Source organism: Amborella trichopoda, chromosome 12, assembly GCF_054954075.1.
Source record: "Amborella trichopoda isolate Santa Cruz 75 chromosome 12, AtrichopodaSantaCruz75HAP2 v2.0, whole genome shotgun sequence".
NCBI classification, from domain to species: Eukaryota; Viridiplantae; Streptophyta; class Magnoliopsida; order Amborellales; family Amborellaceae; genus Amborella; species Amborella trichopoda.
Genome location: NC_142347.1, coordinates 49,863,454 through 49,890,159, shown reverse-complemented (window position 1 = coordinate 49,890,159; position 26,706 = coordinate 49,863,454). Strand labels below are relative to the sequence as shown.

General features: G+C 39.4%; 1 protein-coding gene across 17 annotated transcripts; it reads right to left on the bottom strand.

Annotated features, from left to right (window-relative positions):
- Positions 1-1,181: 1,181 nt before the first annotated feature.
- Positions 1,182-25,831, bottom strand: LOC18446837 (DHHC-type zinc finger family protein). 17 transcript variants are annotated; one of them, XR_016045496.1, is made up of 10 exons: positions 25,458-25,831; positions 15,141-15,269; positions 13,911-14,005; positions 13,644-13,811; positions 13,216-13,288; positions 13,049-13,101; positions 2,338-2,429; positions 2,163-2,215; positions 1,932-2,005; positions 1,182-1,835 (listed from the first exon to the last, which is right to left on the bottom strand). XR_016045496.1 is itself a non-coding variant. In XM_020675155.2 (10 exons), the coding sequence occupies exons 2-10, from the start codon at positions 15,222-15,224 to the stop codon at positions 1,545-1,547; spliced, it is 1,035 nt and encodes a 344-aa protein (XP_020530814.1). In that variant the 5' UTR covers positions 15,225-15,269; positions 25,458-25,831; the 3' UTR covers positions 1,182-1,544. The 17 variants fall into 17 exon arrangements, 10 of the variants coding, with proteins under 10 accessions (XP_020530814.1, XP_088709373.1, XP_088709376.1 ...); XR_016045500.1 differs by having other exon boundaries at positions 13,073-13,101; XR_016045494.1 differs by having other exon boundaries at positions 15,141-15,234.
- Positions 25,832-26,706: the final 875 nt, after the last annotated feature.

Here is a 26,706-nt window from a genome sequence, read left to right as displayed (position 1 = left end):
TATCGTAAAACTCTGGCCATGACCGTGACCATGAAGCCAATTACGATACTTTAAGTACCATAAAAACTAGAACCTATTATACGGCATTTTAAGTACCGTAAAACTAACACATCTTATATGGCACTTAAAATGTCATAAATCCTTTTCTCTATATTTATCTTTTTCATCTCTAATTCTTTTTATGTTTATCTCTTATTTGTCTCTCTCTCATTCTTTTTAATATTTATCTCTTCTTTCTCTCTTTAATTCTTTTTTATCTCTTCATTCGCTCTCTACAATCTCATCATCGTCTCCTTAAATAGATCATGCCATCTGTTTTGCATAGCCGAAATCAATGTCTGATTACTCTCTCTAAGGAAACGATGATGAGATTGTAGAGAGAGAAAGAAGAGACAAAAAGAATTAGAGAGAGAGAAAAAAGAGATAAATATTAAAAAGAATTAGAAAGAGAAAAAATAAATAAACATAAAAAGAAGTAGAGATGAAAGCGATAAACAAAAAAAGGTTTACAACATTTTAAGTACCGTATAGCATGAGTTAGTGTTTACGGTACTTAAAATGCTATACAAAGTGTAGTGTAAGTTTACGATACTTAAAGTACCGTATAAAATGCCCTCAATATTATGGCACTAAAATAACCGTATAAAATTCCCTAAGTATAATGGTACATAATGTACCGTATAACATGCACTAACTATTACGGTAATACGACTATCGTTAAGATCATTTTGGTAAAAAAAAAATTGAAAATGAAAAAAAATAGTGCAAACGAGATAAACAAAAGTTTGGGGTTTTTTTCTTTAAAGTATATTTATGATAATTTCCAAAAAAAAAAACAAAAGATAGACCCAAAAAGATATGATTAGACATGGTGAGAAAAGATATGAAAACTTATAACCTCACTGAAGGTATAACTCTTAATAGAGAAGAATGACATATCAAGATTTGTATAACCGACCACAATTAGTTGGGAAAAAGCTTTTGATGATGATAACGAATAAATGATGTTGTAAACTAACATAGGTTGTGGTAATGAGAAAGGAAAGCTTGCAGTTTCTGAACACAACACAGCTCATAATCACATTACTGAAATCCTTGTTATTCCTAGGCTCGAATCAGCAGAGAACAAAATAGAATCTCATTGTAGTTTTGCTTTCTAGGAACCCTCGTAACTGCACCAATTAATGAATAATATAAGCATTGTATTTCAAGTTGTTTTTCTGAAGTTAAAGAACAAGAATTTTACAGTACAGAGATTTCATCTGTGAGATGGGGGCAACTCAAAAGTAAATAGAAATCAAGACATTATCAGTCCTCTCACAAAGGGCAAGGGACCCTCACCACTTTCCAACAAAGTTCCTTCAAGAAGTTTGATTCTCCCAGTATTTGGACACCACAGGTCACAAGGTTCAGCACAAAATAGTCGACCTCCCTCATTCCCTCCAAGAATACCAAATGATGGTAACTCGAGTTTGAAATGATATTTCACAAAACGCCACCAGAAGACAAGCAGGTGTCAGTTTCATCCCTAAGATAAAATCAACTCAATCTGATTTCCTGAACAGAAATGAGCGTCGGGCTGAAAAGGGTATTATTATCTCAAAGACATTACGAAGAACACCCCTATCATACATATTCTTCTTAGCTATAACTTCCCCAACTTTCTCCCCCACTTTCTGACGGGTACAACAAAACAAAGCATGTCTCTTTTGTGGAGGTTTCTCTCTTCCACTAACATTTTCATCTGCAAAAGTATCTCCTTTCAGTGCTGCGCTTGAGGCCTTGGCCTCATTTAATCTCTTCTTCCAGCTTATGTAATCTTTCCACTTGAAGGTCTATAGTTTGAAATGGTAGAGTAAATCCTCAATGAGAAAAGCAAATTAAATGCTGGCAGAGCTGTGATCACAAAGTAGTGAGTCAGAGGAGTTTACCTCGTTAGTGGTTGTATTTGTGAGGCAAAGGCAAGCATGGTACCCAAAAAATCCAGCCAGTAGAAGTGATACTACTGCTAGGAAAACCATCACAAGTATTTGGGTGTTGTATGAGATCAATAACCACTGCATTTTATAGTCATATTTCAATAAAATGGAACAACAAAGGATGTGTTCTCATCTTCACCAGGTAAGAGAAACACGTATTGTTGGCAAAGTTAATGGTCATACCTGTACAACATGAGGAAACAAACTGTACAAAGAATCCTCAACTCCATAATAGGCTACAAAAGAAAGAATTTCCATACTAGTTAGATACTTTATTGCATTCCCTTGTCAAAGAAAATCCCAATTACATTTCAGAAAAACAAGAAGATTCCAGTCAATTCATGGTTGGTCAGCTTACCTGTTAAAATGTATATCACCTTATGATCTTTCAATTGACCACAAAGAATCAAAGCCAGGACAACCGTTCCATATAAGCAAAGAACGAAATGCCTGCACAATGTGACCATGTCATAATATCAAAAGCATGTGCAAAGTCTCTTTAGAATTACAAATGCAACATGTTAGAAAAACAAAGCCGCATGAAGGGATACGCCCATCTTATGGAAGCATATCTCAAGGACATCGAACAGATTCACGGATCTGATGGCCAAGGACGGAGCCAAGGCCCATGTTGAAGAATAGGCCCTTTCAGCTTCGGGTGGTTACATAGCACTTGCTTCCTTTTGGAGCGGGGTTCTTTTGTGTGCTGGGATTTTTTGTTAGCTACTCTCTTAATTTTTTTTTACATGTGCAATACACTGTAAGGGGATAATTTTATAACCCATTTTTGTATAGGGTATAACACATTTTTGTATAGGGTCCGATGACGTATTCTTTTTTACCAGGAGTTCCGTTTACTTAAGGTACTCTTGGATTTACTTTAACCTCATTGTATTTATTCTTTTGATCAATGCAAAAGTTAACACTTGTCAAAAAAAAAAACATGTTAGAAAAACAAAGATTGCTGTTCCATGGTGTATGAGGGTGGTCAAGCCTTAGGTTTGAACCATGCCAGGCAAGACAAACAACCATAAAGAAAGAGATGAAGAAAATAGGCCCAATATTCCCTAGGCAAGAAATGTGTAAAAGGAATAAAATTTCTTGAGATTCACTTGCAAAACATTAAAATTTATGACTAAGGACTATAAAAGTGGAATCAGTAAAAGTTAGAAACTATTTATTAAAAATCAAAAGAAAACTACAGGATAAACAAGGAGGCATAACACACTTTAATCATATTTATACATTATTTTTCTCTCCAAGAAAAATTTCAGCCACATGCTTTCATTGATAATAAGTATAGTGTTATGACTTAAATTGCAGTCATATCGATTTCTGGCACCCATATGGCCATTTGAACAAAGCTGGTCTCACAGTTGTCCTATAGAACTTGCCCCTCAGCATAAATTAAAATAACAATAAAATATAATAAAAAATTCGTAAGTAAATACATCAAATTAAAATGAACAAAACTGCAGCAGAACACATATTCAGCTTTGCTCCTATTTATGAAAAATTGCATTTTCTGATAGAATGTTCGATGAGAAACATGCAAGCGTTGTAGGAACCATGCTGTGCAGCAATCACCCTCCCATTATTAACATCCTCAGGCAATTTCCCGCAGAAATAAAAAAGAGAGACCTTACATTCCAGTTGATTTAGCAATTTGTGAGGATAACTCTAGATGAACTGATATATTAGACAAAAAGAATTTAAGAACATGCCAAGTAACATTTTTTTTAAAATGTTAACCATATTAAGTAAAAGTGAAGGTGTTACAAGAGAAGGAGCATCCCATATCAGGGGTGCTCAATAACAATGACCCCTAATCGGGCCCAAAAAATGCTATACATCCAGTCTATAGACAATCAGAAAATAAGCAGGTAGAGGTGAGACTCTATTGCTGTAAAAGGTCCTCAAAAGACCCGTGAGAATTCTGGTGAGTAGCACCTTCCTTCGCAAGGACATCTGCGGCAGAATTGGCATCCCTCCAGATGTGTCTCCATACCACGTGTATTAGTGCAAAGGTAGAAAATCTCATTGAATATATATGCTTCAGTCTCCAAGGACAGGGGCAGGATTCTGAAGTCCATGCTTGGAGTTGAAGTTGTACAGAATTGACATTGTATTAGTGCAAAGGCAGGATTCTTGGAGTCCCCGTCAATAATCAAAGAGGGGCTCCAAGCAGGATTGAAGTTGCAAAGGCCTTCAAGGAGGGCTAGCGCCTCCGCCGTCGAGTCAACGTGGTCGATGAAGCGAGAGAAGGAGAAGAGGGTATTGCGGTTGACATCTCTGAAAATAGCCCAATGCCTGAGGGGCCAGGGTTGCCAAGGGAGCAACCATCGAAATTCAACTCAGTTTAGTCAATCTCAGGGGCCCTCTTGAGAGTAGCCCAAGGAATACGCATAATCCTAATAATCAGAAAGTTGTTCCAGTTAAGGTGGGACACTGAGAAGGAGTAATGGTAGAAAGCTTTGTTGTGTTTTGCCCAAAAGACGATGTAACCCTCTCTTTGAGGGTTTCATTGGTGGCTCTCTCCCCGCAAAAGAATTTCTTGTTTCTCTCCAAGTAAATTATAGTGCACGGAAGCTCCAAAACCCGACAATTGATTTTCAGCAAATAAAAAGCGAGAAAAATAGAACCAAGAACAAGCAAATAACAAGCACAAAAAATAAAGTAGAAATAAATAATGCAAAAAAGAACACTAGAATTTTACGTGGTTAGTCACAAATGTGACTACATCCACGGGCAAAGATGAGCGGCAGTTTCCCACTAATTAAAAGAAAGAAAATTACAAAATGCATAACTTAGAGAACCAGAGATACAAAACTCAATCTCCTATAAAACCTCATTCTCTTCCATTTTCTCTCTCTACACCTCAAGTTTCCCTTCTATTCTCTGGCACTTTCTCTCTCTACAATGACCCAATATAAAGAGAAAAGCAACCCAAAAAAAGTACGTGAGGCCTATCCCACTTTTCCTGACTTTTGAAAACTTAACTTTATCCTTATCTACGTTGACTCAAGAGCCTATCCTAATATAAATAGGATCACCCCAAAACCAACCCCTAGATAATAAGAAATTAGTTACTAAAATCGCAAATTAATAGGAAACCCAAAATAGAAGGAAAACCAATTCCTTAATATTAGGGATTCAAGAGAAAAATCAGCAAATTTGAACCTTGGCTTGAATTCGAAAAGAGATTCCCATTAACCGTCTTCTTCACACGCGCCCCCATGAGCACAAAACTTGGCAACATATTAGTCAAATCCAAGCATAGCTTGAACTTCGTAATGGAACCGGCTTTGTCAGCATATCTGTAACATTTTTCTTGGTGTTGATATTCAGTAACAAGATATCACCCTTAGCTATTATCTCACGGATAAAAATGTACCCGACATCAATGTACTTCATCCTCGCATGATATACCTGGTTCTTCACCAAATGTATTGCGCTCTAACTATCACAATGAACAATACATCTGTCTTGATGTAAGCCTAAACAACACAAGTCCTCTAAGCCAAATAACTTTTTTCACTGCCTCAGTAACAGCCATGTATTATGCTTCAGTCGTAGACAAGAAAACCACAATTTGTAGCATCGGCCTCCAGCTGATAGGAGTTCCTGTAAGTGTAAACCATAATCTGTAGTAGATCTTCTATAGTCCAAAGCATGTATATAATCAGCATCACCATAACCAACAACATTGTTATCAAACTTGCTGCTTCTTTCAAACACCAGACCCACATCTGATGCAAAATCCATTTACCACATGCCAATACTCATTTCCTTGATTAGCCATATACTTGCTAATACCACTAACGACATGAGAAATATCCGGACGAGTGCAAAGCATTGCATACATAAGACTTCCAATTGCACTTGCGTAATGAATACGAGACATGTATTTCTTTTCAGCACCTATACTTGGAGACAATGTTGCTGACAATCTGAAATGTACAACAAGAAGAGTACCTACAGACTTTGAATTTTCCATAGCGAATTTGGCGAGGACCTTGTTAGTGTACACATTCTGAGAGCCACAATTTGTCCAACTTTCTATCTCTACGTACCTCCATACCCAAAATTTTCTTTGTCAAATCTAAATCTTTTATCTCAAATTCTCCATAAAGCTGAGTCTTCAATTTACTATTTTCAAAGAATTCTTCGTAGCAACAAGCGTATCATCCTTATAGAGCAACAAACAGATGAACAAACCATATGTAAATCTCTTAAAATAGCAGACTTATCATACTTACTTTTGACATAGCTGTGCCCAATCATGAATGTAAAGTGCTTCTATCAATGCCCTGGAGACTCCTTTAGATTGTACAATGACTTCTTCAATGTGCAGACACGTTCCTCCTTGCCTTTAACTACAAACCCTTCAAGCTGATTCATATAAATATGTTCCCCTAGCTCTACATGCAGGAATGCAGCCTTGACATCAAGCTGCTCCAACTCCAAATCAAACAATACAACCATGGCTATGAATACCCCAGTAGAAGTGTGTTTCACAACCGAAGAGAATATCTCATTGTAACAACACCTTCCTTTTGCGCATAGCCTTTTGCAAGTCGTGCCTTAAACTGATCACCACCACACTCAAGTGAACCTTCGTTCTTCTTAAAAACCCATTAACATCTATTGGCTCTTTTACCTTTGGCCATTTCACGAGATCCTGGTACGATTCTTTTGAAGAGACTCAATTTCTTCATTCATGGTATCACTCCACCTACTATTATCAATATCTTGTGTAGCTTCCTTAAAAGTGGAAGCCTCTTGCCTTGTAGCAACCAATATACAGGCCACCATATCCTCAAAACCAAACCATACTACAAGCTTCTTGGTTCTTTATCCCCTTCCAAGATGAGGCTCTTCCTCGTGGGGAGTAAGCTCAATGACCTCCTCATGTTCAACATTTTCCTCCACGATATCACAGGGATTTTCAAGCACATATTTTGCATCATTATTGAGTTGTCAACTCCACCTCAACTTCATCACCACTGTTGTGATTTTCTTTTCCAGACCCTTTTGAATGTGCTTCAACATAGATAATTCATCAAACTTAACATCACAATTGATAATAAACTTAGACGACATAGGATCTAGGCACCATAATCTAAAGCCTTTAACTCCATCCACAACCAGGGAACATACACTTCTTTGATTCAGAACTCAACTTATATCCTCTACATGAACATAAGCAAGACAATAAAAAATTCTTAGATGAGAATAATTAGCAGGTTTACAGGACAACATTGGTCGGCCCTGGTCTCGATCGGACCTAGAGAACCCTTCCTCAAGACCGCGGTGCAGTGTGTGTGCGTACGGCTAAAAACAACAAGAGAAAGATTTAAGGTGTGAGGGGGGACCTACCTCACGGGTTGGGTTCATGACACGCCCGGGCGTGTGAGCAACCCTCTTAGATCACGAATGCAGAAAGCCCCCTACGTCTCGGCTCAGTTCGGCTTTGGCTCTCTTGCACTACGCTATGCCTTTTAAAAGGCACATGTATGAGATGACTGGGCGATGGGTTGACAACCCCTGGCTTGTCCTCAGAGACGTATTAAGAGTGATAAAAGGGGAGGGTGTGATTGATCTGAAAGAGAGACAAAGAAAAGAAAAAAGAAAAAAGAAAATGAAGAAGAAGTGATGAGGAGCCACTCGTTAATTTGACAACCTTTCGACGCCACCTCCCTTAGAAGGCATCAACGGTAGCACAGAAAATGCATTAGACCAAAGTCTGAATACCCCGGAGGATTCTTAAGATGTTATGTTAAGGGACGAGCCCACTGCACCATGTATCTCAGAAGACCCTCCTAAAGAGCGATAGAGTGAGCAAGATGAAGGTATGATGCCTTTTTTGTGCTACCGTTGATGCCTTCTAGGGAAGGTGGCATCGAAAGGTTGTCAAATTAACGAGTGGCTCCTCATCACTTCTTCTTCTTCATTTTCTTTTTTCTTTTTTCTTTTCTGTCTCTCCTTCAGACCAATCCTCACCCTTCCCCTTTGATGATGATGATGAAGAAGAAGAAGAAGAAAGGAATCACCCGTTAATTCAATAGCCTTCCGACGCTACCTCCCCTAGGAGGCATCAATGGTAGCATATAAAAGGTATCAGATCGAAGTCTGAATACCCCAAAGGATTCTTAAGATGCTATGTTAGGGGATGAACTCACTGCACCATTCATCCCAGAAGAGCCTCCTAAAGATCAGTGAGTGAGATGAAAGAGAATGTAGAAGAGATGATGAGGAAAGAGAGAATCTCTCGATGCTTGACTAGTTTAGGAGATGGAATTGTCTCTACTTCTACAATTACTTGTTTTGTGAAAAAAGGCAGTTTTTAGGTTCCCATATTTCAACCATTTGACCCTAGATCATTAGTATCAGAAGATTTCCTCCTTGCAAAGGAGATATTGGTAATTGAACTAGGCAAGAGACCTTTGATTCCTTTCATCAGGTGAGAGAGGTTGAGATTCCTCGATAGAGTCCCAGTCAGTGATTCAAAAAGCGGACCGCCCAACACCTAGGCGACCGCCTAGACGGTCCGAAAGGCCTGGGCAACTAGGCGGCCAAACTAGGAGGTTTGTCCCTGGGCGGTACAAAACCCGCCTAGGCGACCGCCCAGCGTCCAGCCCAGGGGCGGAAAAAAAAATAGTGAGGCCATTTTACGTCATTTTTTTTTTGTTTTTAAGGCCCAAAAATTAAGATTTTAGGTTCATTTGAAACCTAAACCTTGTTTGATCCAAATTTAGAGAGAAAAATCCACCAAAAACCTAGATTGTGGTGAATTTTTTAAGATCGAAGGGTTACTCAAAGTTAACCAAAATTGATCAAAACATCACCCATTGGTACTATATTTACTTTTTGATGTTTTGCAAAGTTATTAGGGGGTGTTTTAGAAGATTTGGAGTATTTAGAAACATCTTTGAGGTGGAAGTTTGAAGATTGAGCAATCAAACTTATTGCTTTAGTAATTTGCAATATTTTTTAGATGTCTTCTTCGGGATCTAATATGAGTGGTGATCCCAGTTGGAAATATGGCTATAACCCAGATCCTAATGATAAAAATTGCATAAGATGAAATTTTTGTGAAAAATGTTACAAAAGGGGGTATAAACCGATTCAAGAAATATCTTGCCGGTATTAGGGGGGATGTTGCCCCATGTAAAAAGACTCCTGATGTTGTTAAAGAGGAAATAAAGAATTTTATGAACTTGGTGAAAATGAAAAAAGATGAGAGATTTGCCTCTATAGCAGAGATTAAGTCTGGGGTTCGAGTCAATTTTGATGATGATGATAGTGATGAGGAAAGGATTGGGGAGGGATGTCAAGAGGCTGAGCAATCCATTATTAGGGGAAAGGGGAAGGGAGTTGTAATTGCTTCTGGCTCTAAGACTAAGAAGCCTCGTGTTAGAGGCCCTATGGATAGTTTCGTACCTCGGCCTGACCCTGAGATTGCAGGAGAGAGAACAAAAAAGCAAACCACCATTGAAAATAGAATAAAAAAGAGAGAGATAGAGCTGTGTATTATTTGGCTACATGGTTTTATGAGGCGGACATTCCTTTCAATACCGCTCACTTAAACAGCTTTTATGTTGCAGTAGAGGCAATTGGCCAATTTGGCCCTGAGTGGCAAAATATATATATATATATATCATCCATGCATTATCCTAGTTAATTGGGGTCGGCAACACACACACACACACATATATATAGATATAGGTATTGTTTACAAAGAGACCATTTATCTTCGGTACATGGAGGTCACAATCATTCTTGCCCCTTAAATTTCAATATGGGTGATTGTAAAAGTGTCATTGAATTAGACACAGTTCCAAAAAACAATTCTCGGACTTTGTGACTCACCCAAGCCATCCAATTTGACATTTAATGAGTGGGACTGATTGTGACCTCTATGTACAAAAGATAAATAGTCCCTTTATAGACAATCCCATATGTATATGTATAAAGAGGTTATTCTAGGACACAATGATGAACTTAGAATTCATACCCCAAATTTTTTTACAACAAATTCCCCTACAAATACAAAAGTTACATTAACAATGACTTACTTGAAAAATTTGATAATGGTATTTTTGTAATTTAAATTGCTTTTAAAGCGAATCATTATTCAAAGAGTCTAAGGAATCCTTTTTTAATTTGAAATTAAGTTATGAAGGGATTGCAAAAAGGCCAAAATTCCCTTTCCAAAATATACGAAATATTTATAGTAAAAGGTCATTTTTTAACATGTAAGGGCATATTATAGTCAAAATGTTTGGAGTACATACATATATACACCCATCGAATGAGTGTAATGGAGATGGAACACACACACATACACACACACACATATATATACACATGTGAGACCAGCTTTGCTCTATGGGGTGGAATGTTGGGCGGTCAAAAAACAATATACTCATAGAATGAGTATAACGGATATGAGGATGTTGAGATGCATGTGTGGCAAGACAAGAAAGGATAGAATTTGAAATGAATATATTCGGGAAAATTTAGGTGTAGCACCAATAGGCAATTAGATGAGAGAGAGTAGGTTTGGATGCCATGTGTGGCGCAGACTCAGTACAACACCTATTAGCAGGTGCAAGTTAGGTCAAGTGGAAGACTCAAAAGAGAAATTGATAGGCCTAAGAGGACATGGTTGGAAGCAGTGAGAAAATATGGCCATTAAACAAATAAAATCCCGGACCAAAATTCATAATGCTGCCTCCAATTAGTTGGGAAAAGGCTTTGACAATGATGATGATATATATATACACACATTAGACTCCCCGATCCCCATATATATTATGATATAATAATACGTTCCCTTAGTTGCGTTTCGGGCACCTTAACCATGAGGTGACCACCCAGGTGCCTCCTAGGTGGCCAAGACGGCCAGGACTGATCACTCTTGGTTCCTCTCAATGTTCAAAAAGTCGGATTCGGGTGCCTAGGCGGTTTGGGTGTCTGGCCACCTTGGCAGACGCTCAGAGACAAGGCGCCCTTACCAAAACATAAAAACAGGGGACTTCTTAGGGCATGGTTTAAAGCCTTAGGGAGTTTTTAGTGCAATTTCAGACCTCCAAACTCCTCATGATCATGAAATAGACAAAAACATAATAGTACAACAATACCTTACTACAATGAGTACAACCACATAACATATTTACGGATGAGACAATCATACAAGTCTTAACCCATTACGATATCACAAAATCAATTATTTATCAAATAAATTAAAAAAATAAAATAAAATATTAAAATAAAACACATTGTACAAAAAAGGAATCAATTATTCATAAAATAATACAATATATGCTCAATTTCATCGTCCAAATGAGAAAAAAATCAATTAATCGCAAAAAAAATCAATCTTTTAACTACAAACATGTAAATATATCGCAAAAGAAAAAAAAAAGAAAAAACACATGATTCATAACATAATATATTGTAGCAAAATAAATCAAAACCCTCTTTCAAATATGATAATACTTTAAAAATATCAAAATCAAATCGATGTCGATGCAAACCTCGCCTTTTATGTCACCAAAAGTTCTCAAAATCAACTACTAGAAGCTCCAAATCCACCCACGAATTGTTGCCTTCGTTTTAGGAAGAAATCAAAAAAATAAGAAATTTATCGATCTTTCGATAAATCACAAAAGACGGGGGGGGTTCACCCTAAAAGCCACGGATTTTCTATTGGGGGCTTAAAATACCCTCTAAAACCCTTTTCCCCTTTTTTTAGAGGGGGAAATTACATTTTTTACCCTGACCGAGGGTGTTTTTCCGCCCACCCGCAAGTTGTCACGGGGCAGCGCCTAGGCGGGCACCTAGACAATAGCGCCTAAGCGGGCGCCCAGAAACAGGGCACATAATGACCCCACTCAGACAGCGCCTAGGCATTTTAAAAAAAATTTGCCTAGGCTGTCGGGCAGCCGAATTTTCGAGCATTAGTTCCTCTCTACAATAGTGCTCTTGGTTTAGTGAAAAAGAACATTTTTCATTACAAGACTCTCTTCCTCTACCTCTACAATTGTTTGGGGGGGATATGTTTTGTTTTATTTTTTTGAAGAATGTGCTTTTTTGTTGGAATACTTTGGTGAAATTTTTGGTATAATAAACATTCTTGTTTAATTTCCACTCTTGTAAGCTTATCCTAAAGTCAAAATTCAAAGATTTTGAATCACACTGATGATAAGGGAAGTTTCAAAAAGGTTTGAACTTTGAACAAGAAAAAGATTTTTTTTATATTTTTTCTTGAAAATAGATAAAATCACCATTTATATTGGTTCTATAAAAAAGTGATTTTTTGAAGACCTTTCAAATAACTTGAAATTTTCGATGGACTTCAAAAAATAAGATATTTCCTTTTCAAAAGAGTGTTTCAGTCGGAGACTTCTTAATTATGCTCCTGCAGTTGTTTTTGTTTGGCCATCTAGCATCAGATGTCTAGTCCCAAATCATTTAATCCTTTATTTTGAGAGCTTGGATTGCAGAACCACAAGTGCATGGGATTTGTTCCAGGATCATGAATCCTTTCATTATCAGGACTTCCTCATGTGACTTCCAAAATAAAAAAGCATTGACATCCTCATCCAAAGCTATTTCAGGAGTAAGTAATACAGAATATAGAATTAGCTTCCTTGGGATCATTTATGGAAAGGATGGACGAGCAAAATGTGGCCCATATCATTACAAAAATCTAGTTGACAATATTGTAAGAATCAAAAAAATAAGGATCAAAAGATTAAGGTAAACTATGTCTTATATTCAGTCTATATCTTCATTTTTATGAGAAATTTTATGGATAGTCCATATATTGAGTGTTAGGAATAAATATGAAAAAGAGAATTAATCCTTGAGAATGGCCAATGAAAAAATAATATCTTATATTCAGTTGCAGATTATCACAGCACAAATGCTTCAACAAAATTAACATATGAAGGCCCAGAATGGACTACAAAGAAAACAATGTCTTATATTCCGTTGCGCATTATGACACCACAAATGCTTCAACAAAATTAGTATATGAAGGCCCAGGTCAAAATACTCACCAAAGAAGAAAAGCCATAAAATACCTGGTATTCTTCTCTCCGATGCAATTATTCTGCAGTTTACAAAACTAATTTTCAAGGAGATACCAAGTGGATCGAAAAAATCATCTGCAACTATGGAAATGAAATAGACTGTCCAAGGACATAAAGGCACAGTAGAAACCAACCATCCACCCACAATGGTGATCAAAACGGGCAACACAGCGGTCACATATGCTGCAGTGCTTGGACCTTGCAGGTCTAAAGCAAAATACAGATTCCATCAAAGAATATAGCCATAAAAAAAAACAATGAAAAAAATCGAAACGCGGTAATATGCTCGCAGGGGAAAGTATCAATGGACCAATGTACTATAGAAAAACCATAGCCCCTGGGTCATCCTCAATATTTATTGAAATGACAGGTGATGACAGAGAGTGAAGGAGACCCACCAGAGCAGGACAGGACCCCAAGGGTTGCATCCTCTCTCTATCATCACTCATCATCTCAGTTAACAGTGATCATCCAATGGACTGATTTTTCCATAATGCTGTAAGTTACAGCAGACTATCCCTATGTAAAATGTAAGTATGCATGTATGCATGAAAAGAAAAACCTCGTGATCTTGCATGTTGAACATTGTTTCTCCATGAAAATGATGTTATCGTAAGGATAAGCTGACAGGTATGCAGAAACATTGTCGGCTTTAACAGTGCCCGGATCAGAAAAGCTGGTCAAAACGAAGAGTCCGACACCCACAATTACGGCAATAAATGCTGTGTATCTGCAGCAACAAATGGAATATCTCAGAGAAAGTCATTCCAGAAAGATTTCAATGATTCTCAGTAATGTCAGAGATCCATTAAGGATATTTGTGTGGTACCTGTGCACTTCAGACAAATAATAACCAGGAATATAGCGAAAGGAAGACTTTATAATAATAAAATACATCCCTCCAATAATTGCTAGGTATAGTATCTGCAATGGGAAACATACAAAGAAAGGATCGAATTAGTTAACCAATGGAACATACATGTATAGAAGCAATCACCATCATCAATAACCAGATCACGACAGTGTCAAGACAGCCTGTGAAAATTACTCAGCAACACAGTGAAGCATGGAAATGTCAGCAATTTAAAATTTTATAATTGAAACTGTATAAAGCAAAAGAAGAAAAAAAATGAAGAAAATCATAATGTCTATAATCCATATCCACGAGTTTACTCATGTGAGAGTTCGTGCAAGACGGCCCAACGTATTGCAAAGGGTTGGTAATATTGTCCTGCAAAGTAGCACTTAAAATTGCACCAGCCCAAATTTTTTTCATGACTAACTAACTCATTTCTTAATATTGGTCCTAACGTTCCATGAGGATGGTCCACTGCATGGCCTCAAAAGAAACTAGCAAAGGGAATACTAGAGAGAGAGTGGCAAGCAAGGTAAAAGAGGCGAATCCTTTCATGTCTTCAAGAAAATCAATATAAAGTAGATTCATTATCATCATCCAAGCCTTATCTCAACTATTTAGGGTTGGCTGCACGAATCATATTCCGCCATTCTGCTCTATCAAGAGTCATACCCTCAGTAAGATAATACATATAAATCCAAAAAATGAACTTCCAACTCCCTCTATCCAAGACTCCAACAACAATCATGTCCAATCAGCATCCCATGAGTAAGACGTTCTGTATCAAACCAAGGCTTCTGAAAATATTCAAACTCGGGTATCTTGTGAGTTATCTGGCATCTACAGGCCCCAAGTGAAACCTGGAGTCTATACAAAATAAGATAAGCTTAACAATAAAATCCCAATATGCATACTTAGACAACTTGCTCAATGAAGTATTTGATGGAAAATTTTTGAATTTTCCAAACTAATGCTAGTTGAATCAACATGGAATGCGTACGGGTTTAAAATTTGATGACTCTACAAACTATTAGATAAGAAACATTTATTTTGTTTTTGATATGTAACCAATACACTAGATACTAAACGAGAGGAAACAATGATATGGATACTTGCCCAAAGCACCATTATCAAAATATGTAAAAGACAACATACTATACTCTCATATATAATAACATAAGCACCATATAACAAGTCTGTTACCTGCAAAATTGGGTTTGGTCGGTCACAGCAATAATGCTCAACAGAAAGAATAGCATTCTGGCCCTTCGTACCAAATATAAGCATCACAAAGCGTCTGCAGCCATCAGAAGTAGGTCAAGCTCTACAGAACTGCATATTTTTTGACAGATGTAATGGACTTTGATAAGACACAACAAAAGAAAAAATAAAAAAATATATATATAAATAAAAAATAAATAAAAAGTCAGTTCCTGCTTTCATACACAACAATGGCAACATCGGTGACTGTAAGGTAAAATCTCTGTCAACAAATAAAGAGCATATGCATATGCATAAATCTACAGATGTGATATGCAAGGATAATGGCAGCAACAACCAAAAATTTGAAGATGAGATGGAAAAGTTTCAAATAACAATAAAGCCATATTATTATACCCTTCCTAATGTGGAGCTTACTAAGGCCACACGCGATTAGGTAAATTTCCAATATCGTTTGTTTTGAGGAATATGTTGACTAATATTATATATAGGCTAAAGAATTACATAAACTGAAACTAACCAAAAAAAGTAACCCACAAGTTGGGTGCACTTACAACCAAAGAAAAGAAAAGAAAAGGAAGAAAGAAAAATAAAATAAAAACAAAAAAGACAAGGAGAATCTTCAGAGGGCTTAGACCTCAACGCCTTCAAGCAGACTGGGAACCACTATAAGGTGAGAGGATGATAATTCAGGATACTGATGGACGGTGAAGTTAGCAGCGGCCAGGCAGTGACTAACAATGCTACCATGGAAAGAAGTGCTAAATGGTTTGGCCACCAGGCAACCTGATGAAGAGGCCCACTACTGTGAGATTAGCAGCGGCCAGTCAGAGTAAGCAGTGACCTGGAGAGAAGTGCTAAACAGGTTTCACCACCAAGCTTCCCCATGAAGAGGCCCACTACCATTGAATTGAATTGCGAGGGGAGTTGGGATGTATCAGAGATGGTCTGCCCCTGCAAACTGCTTTCTGCTTCTGATAAGGGCCGATGTACAGATTTCAAGCTAAAGCTTCTGCTCCTGCTGAGGACCGTTGTACTGTAAACGAAAGATAATTGTGTAACCCAAGGCTATGGGCCGTTGTAACCACCGTGAAGGAAGGGTAGAACAAAAGTAAGGCTGCAGGGAGGCTGCAGGGAACTGAGAATTCCCAGAAATTCTCGTGAACGAGAGTTAGAAAAGAACGAAATGAGAGGGGGAAGGAAGAGGTAGAAAAAGGAGAGGTCTAAGAGAGAGAGAAAGAAAGCAGAAACAGATAAGATAAAGTATGAAGACCGAGAAAGGAGAGAAAGGGGTACCAAGAAGTGAGAGAGGTGAGAGACAGAGGGGAGAATGATGAAGGTAATTAAAGTAAACTGTTAAGACAGACCAGAAATAAAGAGGTGGAAGAGAGGGGGCGAAGTGAGATGATTGTATAGAGGAGAAGGTAGAGAATGAGGTGAAGAGATGATTAAGGTGAAAACAAAAGAAGGAAGGGAATGGAAATGAGTAGCAGACTACGAAAGAGTGAGAAAAAAAAGGATGAGAAATTTCCTCTTTTCCAACACCTCAAAGTAGATAGAGAGAGAAAGAATAGGATGAGAAGTTTCTTCTTTTCCAACACCTCAAAGTAAGAAGATAGAGAGAAACACTTAGATTTTTTTTTTTTTCCTTTTCTTTTTCTTTTTTTTTTTTTCCTGGAGCAGAGGATGGAAGGGAAGAGTGAAAGAGAATTAGAGGGAGAGAGACGGCCGTAATGTATCAAGGAGCTGGCAGAGTACCTGCACCCAAAGCAGCACCTTCCTTGGCCAAACTGTCCGCCACTGTGTTGGCCTCTTGGTAAATGGGTGAGAGTCTAACTTGCGTGAGGCTTCTGCAAATGCTTTGAATTAGCTCAAAGACTGAACTGCGTCTTCATGGGGGCTCCTTAAGGTCAGAGACCCAAAGAATAGTATTATTAGAGTCCAACTCTACTATCAGCCCACCTGAGTAGTCTTCCATAAGAGCCACCTTTTTAATCCTTCCAAAAGAGCAATGGCCTCTACTACTGTGGAACCTCTAATTCCTATGAACTCCGAGAAAGTCCAAAGGGTTGAGTCAGAGTTTGAAAGGATCCCACCAATGCCAAAGGGGTCGGGGTTTCCTAAGGAAGAGCCATCTGTGTTTAATTTTAGAAAACCTAGAGGTGGTGCCCAAACAGGCCGAGGTCTAAGCGAGGGGGGTGACAGTTATTCAAGAAGTGGGAAATAGGGAGGTTTGCAAAGATAGGTATGCTTTTGGCCCAGAAGGAAAGTAAGGATGCGATAGTATCAAAAATGGAGTTTTGTGGTTTAAGAACACCTCTAAATGTCGTTGCATTCCTTTCTTACCAAACACTCCAAAGTAGGGCCGCAATTGAGATACGCCATAGTTGTTTTTCAGGGGAGGAGAAAGGGGGGGAGTACAGAGACTCAAAAAGGTTTTCCCGAGATGGAGGCGTGACCCAAAGAAGACCTAAGAGGTTCAGAAGGGATGACCAAAGGCCAAAGGTGAATCACAGTGGATAAATAAATGTAGAATAGTCTCTTCTTCTAGATGGCAGAGAATACATCTATTTGGGAAGGAGACTCCACGACGTTGCAATTGATCAAGAGTTAGTGGGGTTCTGAAGCATAGAGTTGTAGAAAGAGGACACAAAGAAACTAACTAAAGGGGATTCAAACCATATAAGGGCATCTGAACAGTTAAGACCATTGAAGACCAGTGCTCAAAAGAGCTGACCACCCAACACCTAGGTGGTCCAGAAGGCCTGGGTGCATCGCCCGAGCCTAGGCGGCCAAACTGGGCCGCAATTCCTGGGCGGTCGCCTAGGCGGGCACCCAGCGCCCAGCTTAGGGGCGTTGTATTGATTTTTTTTTTAAACATAAAAGGTTTCAAGGATGGGTTTTAGGTTTATTTGAAACCTAAACCCACAATAATAACCCATTTTTTAAAGAAAGAAACCTCAAGAAAACTAAATTTTGTGACTTTCATTGGATCAAAGTGTTTCTCAAAGTTATGAAAAACAGATCCAAACATCACTCAGGTAGATTTGATTTAATTTTGGAGTTTTATAATCCTATTAGAGGATGTTTTTTATTATTTTAGCACCAGAAAACATGTCAGATGTGGGAGTTTGGAGTTCGAGCAATCAAAGTAAGCGTAAAAATTCATTTTTTAAATTGCTTGTTTTATTTTGAGATGTCTTCTTCATGATCTAGTTGTAGTGGAGATCCGGGTTGGAAATATGGATATAACCCGAATCCAAATGACAAAAATTTCATTAGATGCAATTTTTATGAAAAAGATACGACAGGAGGCATAAACCGGTTTAAGAAACACCTTGGCGGTACTAAAAGGGATGTTGCCCCTTGTAAACATGTTCTTGAAGCTATCAGAGAGGATATTAAGCAATATATGAGTTCTGTAAAACAAAAACAGAAACAAAATCCTTGTCATTTGAATAGGTCTATTTCTGCTACTTCTAGAAGAAGAGATCTGAGTTGGAAGTATGGTTATAACCCAAAACCAAACGATAAAAATTACATAAGGTGTAATTTTTGTAAAAAAGATACCAATGGGGGTATTAACCGATTCAAAAAACATCTTGCCGGTATTAAAGGGAATGTTGCTTCTTGTAAAAAGGTTCCTGAAGCTATTCAAGATGAGATTAGACAACTTCTGAATTAAAAGAACCAAAAAATGAGCCTTGTTCTGTGAAAATATCTTCTTTAGGTTCTTCTAGAAGTGGTGATCCGGGTTGAAAGTATGGTTATAACCCGAATCCGAATGACAAAAATCGTATTAAATGTAATTATTGTGGAAAGGATACTAATGGAGGCATTTACCGGTTTAAAAAATACCTTGCCAGTATTAAGGGGGATGTTGCCCCGTGTAAAAATATTCCTGAGGCTACCAGGGAGGAAATTATACAATATTTGAGTTCGAAAAAGCACAAAAAGATAGAAAAGTGTAGAGCAGCCAAGATTCCTAAGGCCTCATCTGCACATACTAGTAAGAGGAGGAGCAAGAGGCAGATTCAAAAGAAACAAAGGAGGACGAACGTTATATTGAAGAGGGAGATGACTCTGATGATGATGGCCTCAATTATAATATATAAGATGAAGCTTACCCTATTCCTTCTGATGATGATGATGACTAAAAAGTGAAGAATCTTAGTGTTGAGTGTTGACTATTGTGTCCTCGACTTTATATTTTCTGAACTTCTATATATTTTCTTTTTTTTTTTTTTTTAGTTTCTACTTTCTAGTTTCTAGTTCTACTATCTAACTTTTGTGTGTGGAGTCTACAATGTATCAGACTATCAGTGTATGTTTGTATGGTTTTACTGTTTTAGCATTGTATGAAAATATGGATTATGGGTCTTATGGATTATCAAAATTCTCTTCTCGACTCCTATCTTTTTTTTTTTAACTAGGATTATGGTCTTATGGATTATCAAAATTCTTATGGATTATAGTCTTATGGATTATCAAAATTCTTATGGATTAATCATTATCAGTCTCATCAGTTTTTTTTTTTTTCAACTAGGCCGCCCAGGTTCTGGGCGCTCGCCTAGCCGCTAGGCGGCCTGGACCCCCATGGCCGCCTGGGTGCCACCTAGCGCCTTTAGAAAAATTGTTGAAGACTGGGTGCAATAGTTGGAGTAAGGAGGTAAGGGAGGTAGTTCCTACTCTGAGATATTTCTGCAAAAAATGGTTGTCCGGACTATATATTGAACACGCCAAGTTCTACATATTCAGTTATAGAAGCCGACTTATTGCAGGCCAAAGCATAAAGAGAGGGAAAGGTGATATTCAGAGGGGTGTGACCTATCCAAAGGTCAATCCAAAACTTAATACGGTGGTCATTGCTAGTTTGAGTCTAGTATGACTCCATAATGCATTCTTAGGGGGTGCAATGCATTTCCAAACACCTGAAGACCTATGAGATGGTGTTATTGGCAGCCAATCATCAGAACCCAAACCATACTTGTCCCTGATGACATGTTTCCATAATAGAGCATGGGACGGGGAGAATCTCCACCACCACTTCCCTAGGAGTGCAAGGTTCAAAGTCCTAAGGTTTTTAATCCCCAATCCCCCAAATTTTTTTGGAACACAGACCTTATCCCAAGCAATAAGATGATATTTTTGGGGCCATCAGATCCAGACCATAGGAAGTCCCTCATTAACTTTCCACTTTTCGGATGGCCGAGATGGGGATTGAAAGAGCGACATATAGCAAATCAGAATGCTGGCAAGGGTGGCTCTAACGAGTGTGATTCTACCCCCAAATGATAGGAATCTCCCTTTCCAAGAGGCGAACTTCCAAGTGAATTTCTCTATCAGATGGTCCCATAGGTGCTTCTTAGGCATGCCTAAGCACAAAGGAAGGCCTAGGTTGGAGGACGAGAGGGTTTCAACAACACAACCTAATCCATTGGCTAGACTCTCCAATTCTGGATTTTGAACTTGGATGCCTGCCATTTTAGTTTTGGTAAGGTTCACTTTCATCCCTGTGAGAAGCCCAAAGGTTCTGAGAAATCTCCAAAGACAATCAACTTGATCAAAGTTAGCATCACAGAAGATTAAAGTATCGCCTACGCAAAGGAGGTGTGAGATGAGGTGACCAAGAGAGGAGGTTTTAAAACCCGACATAAGCCCTTTGTCATAAAGCCTAGAGATCTGGAGAACAATTCTCCAATAAGGGTGAAGAGGAAAGGCGAAAGGGGGTCATCTTGCCAAAGCCCTCTGCCGGCTTGCAAAAACCTTCTGGGGTACTATTGATAAGAATAGAAAAGGAAGGATTGGATATACAAGCTAGGATCCAATTCCACCGAGCGGCCCAAAGCCCATCTCATCTTGGATTAGGTCCAGGTGGTCCCAATCTACCCGATCGTACGTTTTCTCCCAATCTAGTTTTATGATGACCCCTTTTTGGCTTGAAAGGGGCCGAGAGTGGATGGCCTCGTGCGCTGTAAGAGCCCCATCCAGAATTTGCCTATTGGCCACAAATGCAAATTGGGTAGTAGAGATGATGAAGCTGAGTACTGCCTAAAGGCGAGTAGCTAGGAACTTTAAAAGGATTTTGTAAGAGGAGTTGAGCAGGCTTATGGGACGAAAATCTCTCAACCTATTAGCTCCTTCCAGTTTTTGGGCACTAACAATATGAAGGTACAGTTTAGTGCTGCATGGAGACGGGCTCTTTGAAAAAATTCTTCGAAGAGAGCCAAAAGGTCAGAGGAAGTTGCTTCCCAAAAATTCTGGAAAATAGCAACCGGGAACCCATCAGGCCCGGTGCCTTATCTTTGTGAAGATCAAATACTGCTTTTTGTATTTCTACCAAGGAGAAAGGCCTTTGGAAGCTATCAGCCTCAATTGGGGACAAGCTAAGGAAGGTTAAGTTTCCTAGTGTAGGGTCCCATTGCTTCTCCCAACCCAACCATATCAAGCTTGGTTAACGAGAAACCGATCTATCTTGATCATTATAGTACTAATGGCATTGTTAGACCAAGTAAAGGAGGCCCCAGATAGAGGAATGTCTATGAGGGGCATGATTTCAATGAACCCATTAAAGGATCTCATTGAAGAGGTGAGGCGGCCACCGGTGGATTTCTCTTGAGGCCATCTAACCGAGTTAAAGTCACCCCCTATAAGCCAGGGGGTATTGGAGGTAGGAGACAGAGCTGAGAGTTCCTGCCACAGACTCTCTCTATGCATAGGACAGTTGGGGCCATAAACCAAGTAGTCTGAAAGGGAAGGTTATCAGATACTCTCCTAAAACTAATTGTGACTAAGTAATCAGAAATAATGAAGTACCCTGTAAGATAGTTGGCCTGCAGATTACCCAAATACCCCCCAACGCACCTAAAGATGGTTTGGATACCCAAGCAGCAGGGGTAAGCCCCCAGGTTTCCCTGAATTAGGCAACGTCAAGGGACTAGAGCTTAGTTTCAAAGATTGCTAAAATGGTGGGGGAATTGGACCTAGCTAATGAGCAAATTGTTGAACGCTAGGCATGGCTGCCAAGACCCCTTATGTTCCAACATAAAATCATCATCTAGGGGAGTTTGGGTGGCGAGCAAATCTCCACTTTTTGGGACTATGTGGGAGGATGGAATATAGGGAGATGAGTTGGGACGAACTCCTGTGGGCATCATAGTTGATACTAGAGTGGAGCTGGGAGCGTTCCCTGGACGTTCTTGAAGGTGAGGGACCAGAAGTTGTCTGAGGTGTTTGGAGATCAAGGAAATATCGCCTTCAAAGTAAAATCCATTGTCTTGAATCATTCCCTCCATGAGAGCCTCATTCCTAGCGATCCTCTCAATCTCCCTTGAATCCATGGAAACTGATGACTGGATATATCAAAGAAGAAATCAAAGTCTTGAGAAAAGTTGTGTGGGCCAAGCGGAATATGGACACCAAGGGAAATAGATTGTAGGGGAACAACAGCACGAGGAGGATCGGACGAGGGTGTGGGGTATATATCAGAAGCAGTAAAAAGGTAGTCTAGGAGGGGGCAAGGAGTGGGGTCGGTTCACCCCCTTTGCTTGTACTCTAATGAGAGGGAGAGGAGGCTCCAAAGTGTTTGTGACCTGGTAATCAATGCCTGAGGATAGTGGCCCGAGGCTGGAGGGTTGGGGAGAGGGATAGCAACTATATTGGAAGAAGGCGATTGGGTTTTTGTCATCTTTCCAGATGGGCGGGATTTCAGAGGAGATCACCATCGGATGTTCTAGGGCAAGAGGAGAAAGAGGAGGGAGAAGGAAGAGAGGCGATTCAGGGCTTGAGTTAAGGACCTCGGTGAACGGGTGATGTGATAGGTGAGGGAGCAGTTGAGGGTGGAGGGACGGCAGGAGGTGGCTGAGCATTAAATACAGCCGCCCACAGGGCTTGTACAGGGACGACACTTGGCTGCAAAGAGGACTCAGCCTCCCTCAAGGACAAAGAATCGATGCCAAGTGTCAAGGATTTTTCCCCTTGAATGCAAGTGGGACACATGGTGGAAGGTTGAAGGACATTGTTAAGGGGGCCATTTATGGGGCGGATAGAAAGTGAATGAGGGGGCGGCCTCAAAGGAGCAATCGGCGAGACAGATGTCTGGGAGGTACCTCCCACATCAATGGAAGGGGGCAGAGGGGCACAAACATCAAAGTAATCCGAAGCTTCTCGGGGGCATGATCTCGGTATAGGCGGATGGCCATGATGAAGATTGGAATCTCGAGATGGAGGAGTATGGTGAGAGCGAGCCAACAGAGATGTTGGACACTGCTCTTGGGAGCATGGATGGACAACAACATTAGTGGTACACTGAGCATGGTGCGAAGCACCATTTCAATGGTGAACCAGCGCCCAACCGTCGTGGTCATGGGGAGGTCGATCATGGCGACTGAGGCCCTGCACAGAGACAGCGATAAGATAAGAACCAAGGACTCAGGAATCAAATCTTCAAAAGTAGCTTCACTAAGAAGAACTACTTTTCCTAACGGAAGAGACCCAACTAATTTCCAATTGACAGAAATAAACTTCCCACAACAATCTCCTAAAGCGTTGAAGACAGTAAGATTCCAAAGCGGAAGAGGTATTCCTTCAAGATTAATCTAGAGTTTTCTAGTTTTTTGGGCTTCAACATGCAGAGACCACTTTTTTAAGGACAAGAGGACTCCTCTGAATCTAAGGCTCCCTGTAGGGGGAAACACCAGTTTGAAGTGCTCAGGGAAGGAAACCAGATATTTTCCGTTATGATGCAATCTTAAGAAAATGTGGGGGTTCTTAAAAGTACTCTGGAGCCATAAGTTGATACCTCTAGTATCATTGCGTTGGGGTTGCAAAGTCCCTATAAAGGAGTTTTAAGGCTGCAACACGATCAGAGATTTCCAGAGTTTTATAAAGCCAGATATAGGGTAAGGCTTGGGAGAAAGAAACGTGGTCTTGACAAATGGTTGGTGGTGGGTTGGGGGAATGAGGGTTTAGGAAGGAAGTAGGTTGCTTGGTGGCAATCACTTGTGCATAACTCCTGTGGGGGCTAGTGGGAGGGTTATTGTCAACTGGGGCCGGCTCTCAGCGATAAGGATGAGAAAGCTTACTTTGAGGTGGTTTAGACTTGGGTTTAGGGTTATTTACTAGGGGGTAGTTTTTCCTAGAGGCTAGGGGAGGCTGACTGCGATGGGGTTCTCTCTGGTACAGAGGTGGTTGAAGTGACCACGGTTCTCAGGGGGCAAAATGGAAAGGATTCTTAGGATACATTGGTGGGGGTTGTCACTTGTGGAAGTGAGGGTTGGTAATGGAAGGAGTTGGGAGGATGGGGGAGTTATTGAATGTTGCAGGAGTAAATGGTGATGGGCAGTTTTGCGAGTGAAGGTGTTTGGGGGGGTTTGTTTCTAGAAGAGCTCGGTTCATGAGGCTGGTATTGCTGGTAGTAACTGTGGGCCGGCCACTCCATACGAGTGTGAGGCTGGTTTTCATGGAGCACACCCTTTCCTCTAGAAGTTTTCCCCGAACTGTAAGGTGGCCGGTGCGGCAGATGATGGTGACGAAAGACCGCTTTGCCTCCCATTCAAAGTTTGCAATATCCAATATCAGCTTACCATCATAGTGTGCAAATATTCAAAACTACACTCAGCTCTTCATAAATATCTCTACATACGTATACAAGAACATGTATCACCCAGCTCCTTCAGGCCTGTTTCAATAGCTATTGATTGTTTCGCTCCATATTTTCCAAAAGGGAAGAAAGATCGGTGAAACAAATTGGTAAAGCAAAATCAAACTGAATGGAATGCAAATAAAAAAGTGCAGGCAACAATGCCAGATATTCGGGATAGCTGTTGCATTAAAAAACTCATAAAGAATAGAAACACAAAACAAGAATCATAAGACTTGTGGACAACAAAGACATGTAACCAACCAAACTACGGCTCCTTCCTAAAACATAGCTTACCAAGAACGCAAACATTCAAACACACAAGGAAAGCATGTCAGCCAACAAACAAACCAGGAAACTTGATTGGCCCTCTGATTAACAACCCTAAACCCTACCAACTGAAATAATTCAGGTTGCTTGAGCATAGCAACAATCCTCCTAAAAAACAAGTTTCTTCCCGGGATTGCCATCATGCTCTCTCTATTCATAGAATTTTGTTGAGTTAGGCAGAGGAAGCCATAAGAGCCCAACTTCAGACCAATGAAGCCAAAATAATTATAAGAGAACCGCGCGGAGAAGTTAGTGGCAGTAAAATAATAAAAACAAAAATAATGAAAACAGTTTAGGGTTTAGCGCTGGAAGAAGAGTAGATGACGAACAGGAAGTAGTCGTAGGCTCCAATGGTGATGAAATAGTGGATGCGTTGGATGAAGGTGCCCTGGAAGATTGGCCATTGCCCGCAAAGGAAGGAGACCACCACCACCAACGTCAGGCACCCGTGACACCCCAACAAAAGCCACTGCATCTTACTTTCAATTATAACCCAACAAACTCTCCTCCTCCTCCTATTCTTCTTCTTCACTCCACAGTCATCACCTCAGCCGAGCGCTGCAACCAATCTCTCTCTCTCTACCGTGATGCTTAATGCAGAAAGACCGCTCTGCAACCAACCAATATCTCTCTTACTCGATCATTATAGTCACTGTAGAAAGAGCGCGGGGGAGAACAATAGGTCAATGCTGGACTTGCCGCTTCATTTCATTTGGAATAGAGTTGAGAGATCAATGATTATTTTTACAGTTTTCTTTTCTTTTTTTCGACGAGGGCACGAAATTTTAGTAAACCGGTAACAATTTTTCATAGCAAGACGAAGACGAACCACTTGAGACTACCACCTGGTATAGGGTTTATTTTGATTTGAAACTGCCCTCTAGTAGATGGCATAATATCTATCCTTGGCAAACTCCGTCCAAATGTGTAGCACGTGTGCCCCTTCACTTTTTTTCTCTTTTTTGGGTGAGCCTCTGCGAGCAAATGGAGAAAATACGTGCCTACTAACGAAACAAATTTATGCTCTTCAGATGTAAAATGTTATTAAGATTATCTCAAAATCTATTTTTATATCTAATTATACAATTTTAAATTTTAAAAATAGTTAAAATCACGTAGATTTATAAGCATATGAAAATCTTAAAAATAGATGGTGTAGATAATATGTTGTAAAATACACTATTTTTGAGGTTTAAAATCTTTTTATTTTTTCATAGACATACATCTCGATGTCGAAATGATCAATCAAGGGGTTTTTCAACATTAAAATATCTTTTTCGATAGATTTTCGAGGGGCATTCATAGTTCTACATTATAAGGGAGCATGCTTGTATAAACTTTTTTCTTTTTTATGATTGTGAAGAGTTTATACAGACCTGAGGCTCTAAACAATCGAATTTGAACCTACCACAAAAATTTCTTCAAAAGGTATTGTTTTGATGTTCAAATATCTTCAAATTGATTATCTCAACATCGACATGACAAAAAAATGGATTTCAAGTTTTTGAAAGTTTTGTAATGCATTTTTGAACCATCAATTTTCAAGTTTTCATAGATCTATCGATCTACAGTTGAAGA

What these genes read in the sequence shown, in the direction of transcription:
- LOC18446837 (XM_006856943.4), bottom strand. Translation starts at nt 25,603, where the DNA reads ATGCAGTGGCTTTTGTTGGGGTGTCACGGGTGCCTGACGTTGGTGGTG. An exon ending in GGAGCCTACGACTACTTCCT is followed by an intron (nt 15,235 to 25,457) that starts GTTCGTCATCTA and finishes TGATGGCTGCAG; the next exon opens with ACGCTTTGTGATGCTTATAT. An exon ending in ATCACCATTGTGGGTGGATG is followed by an intron (nt 13,102 to 13,215) that starts GTTGGTTTCTAC and finishes TGTAAACTGCAG; the next exon opens with AATAATTGCATCGGAGAGAA.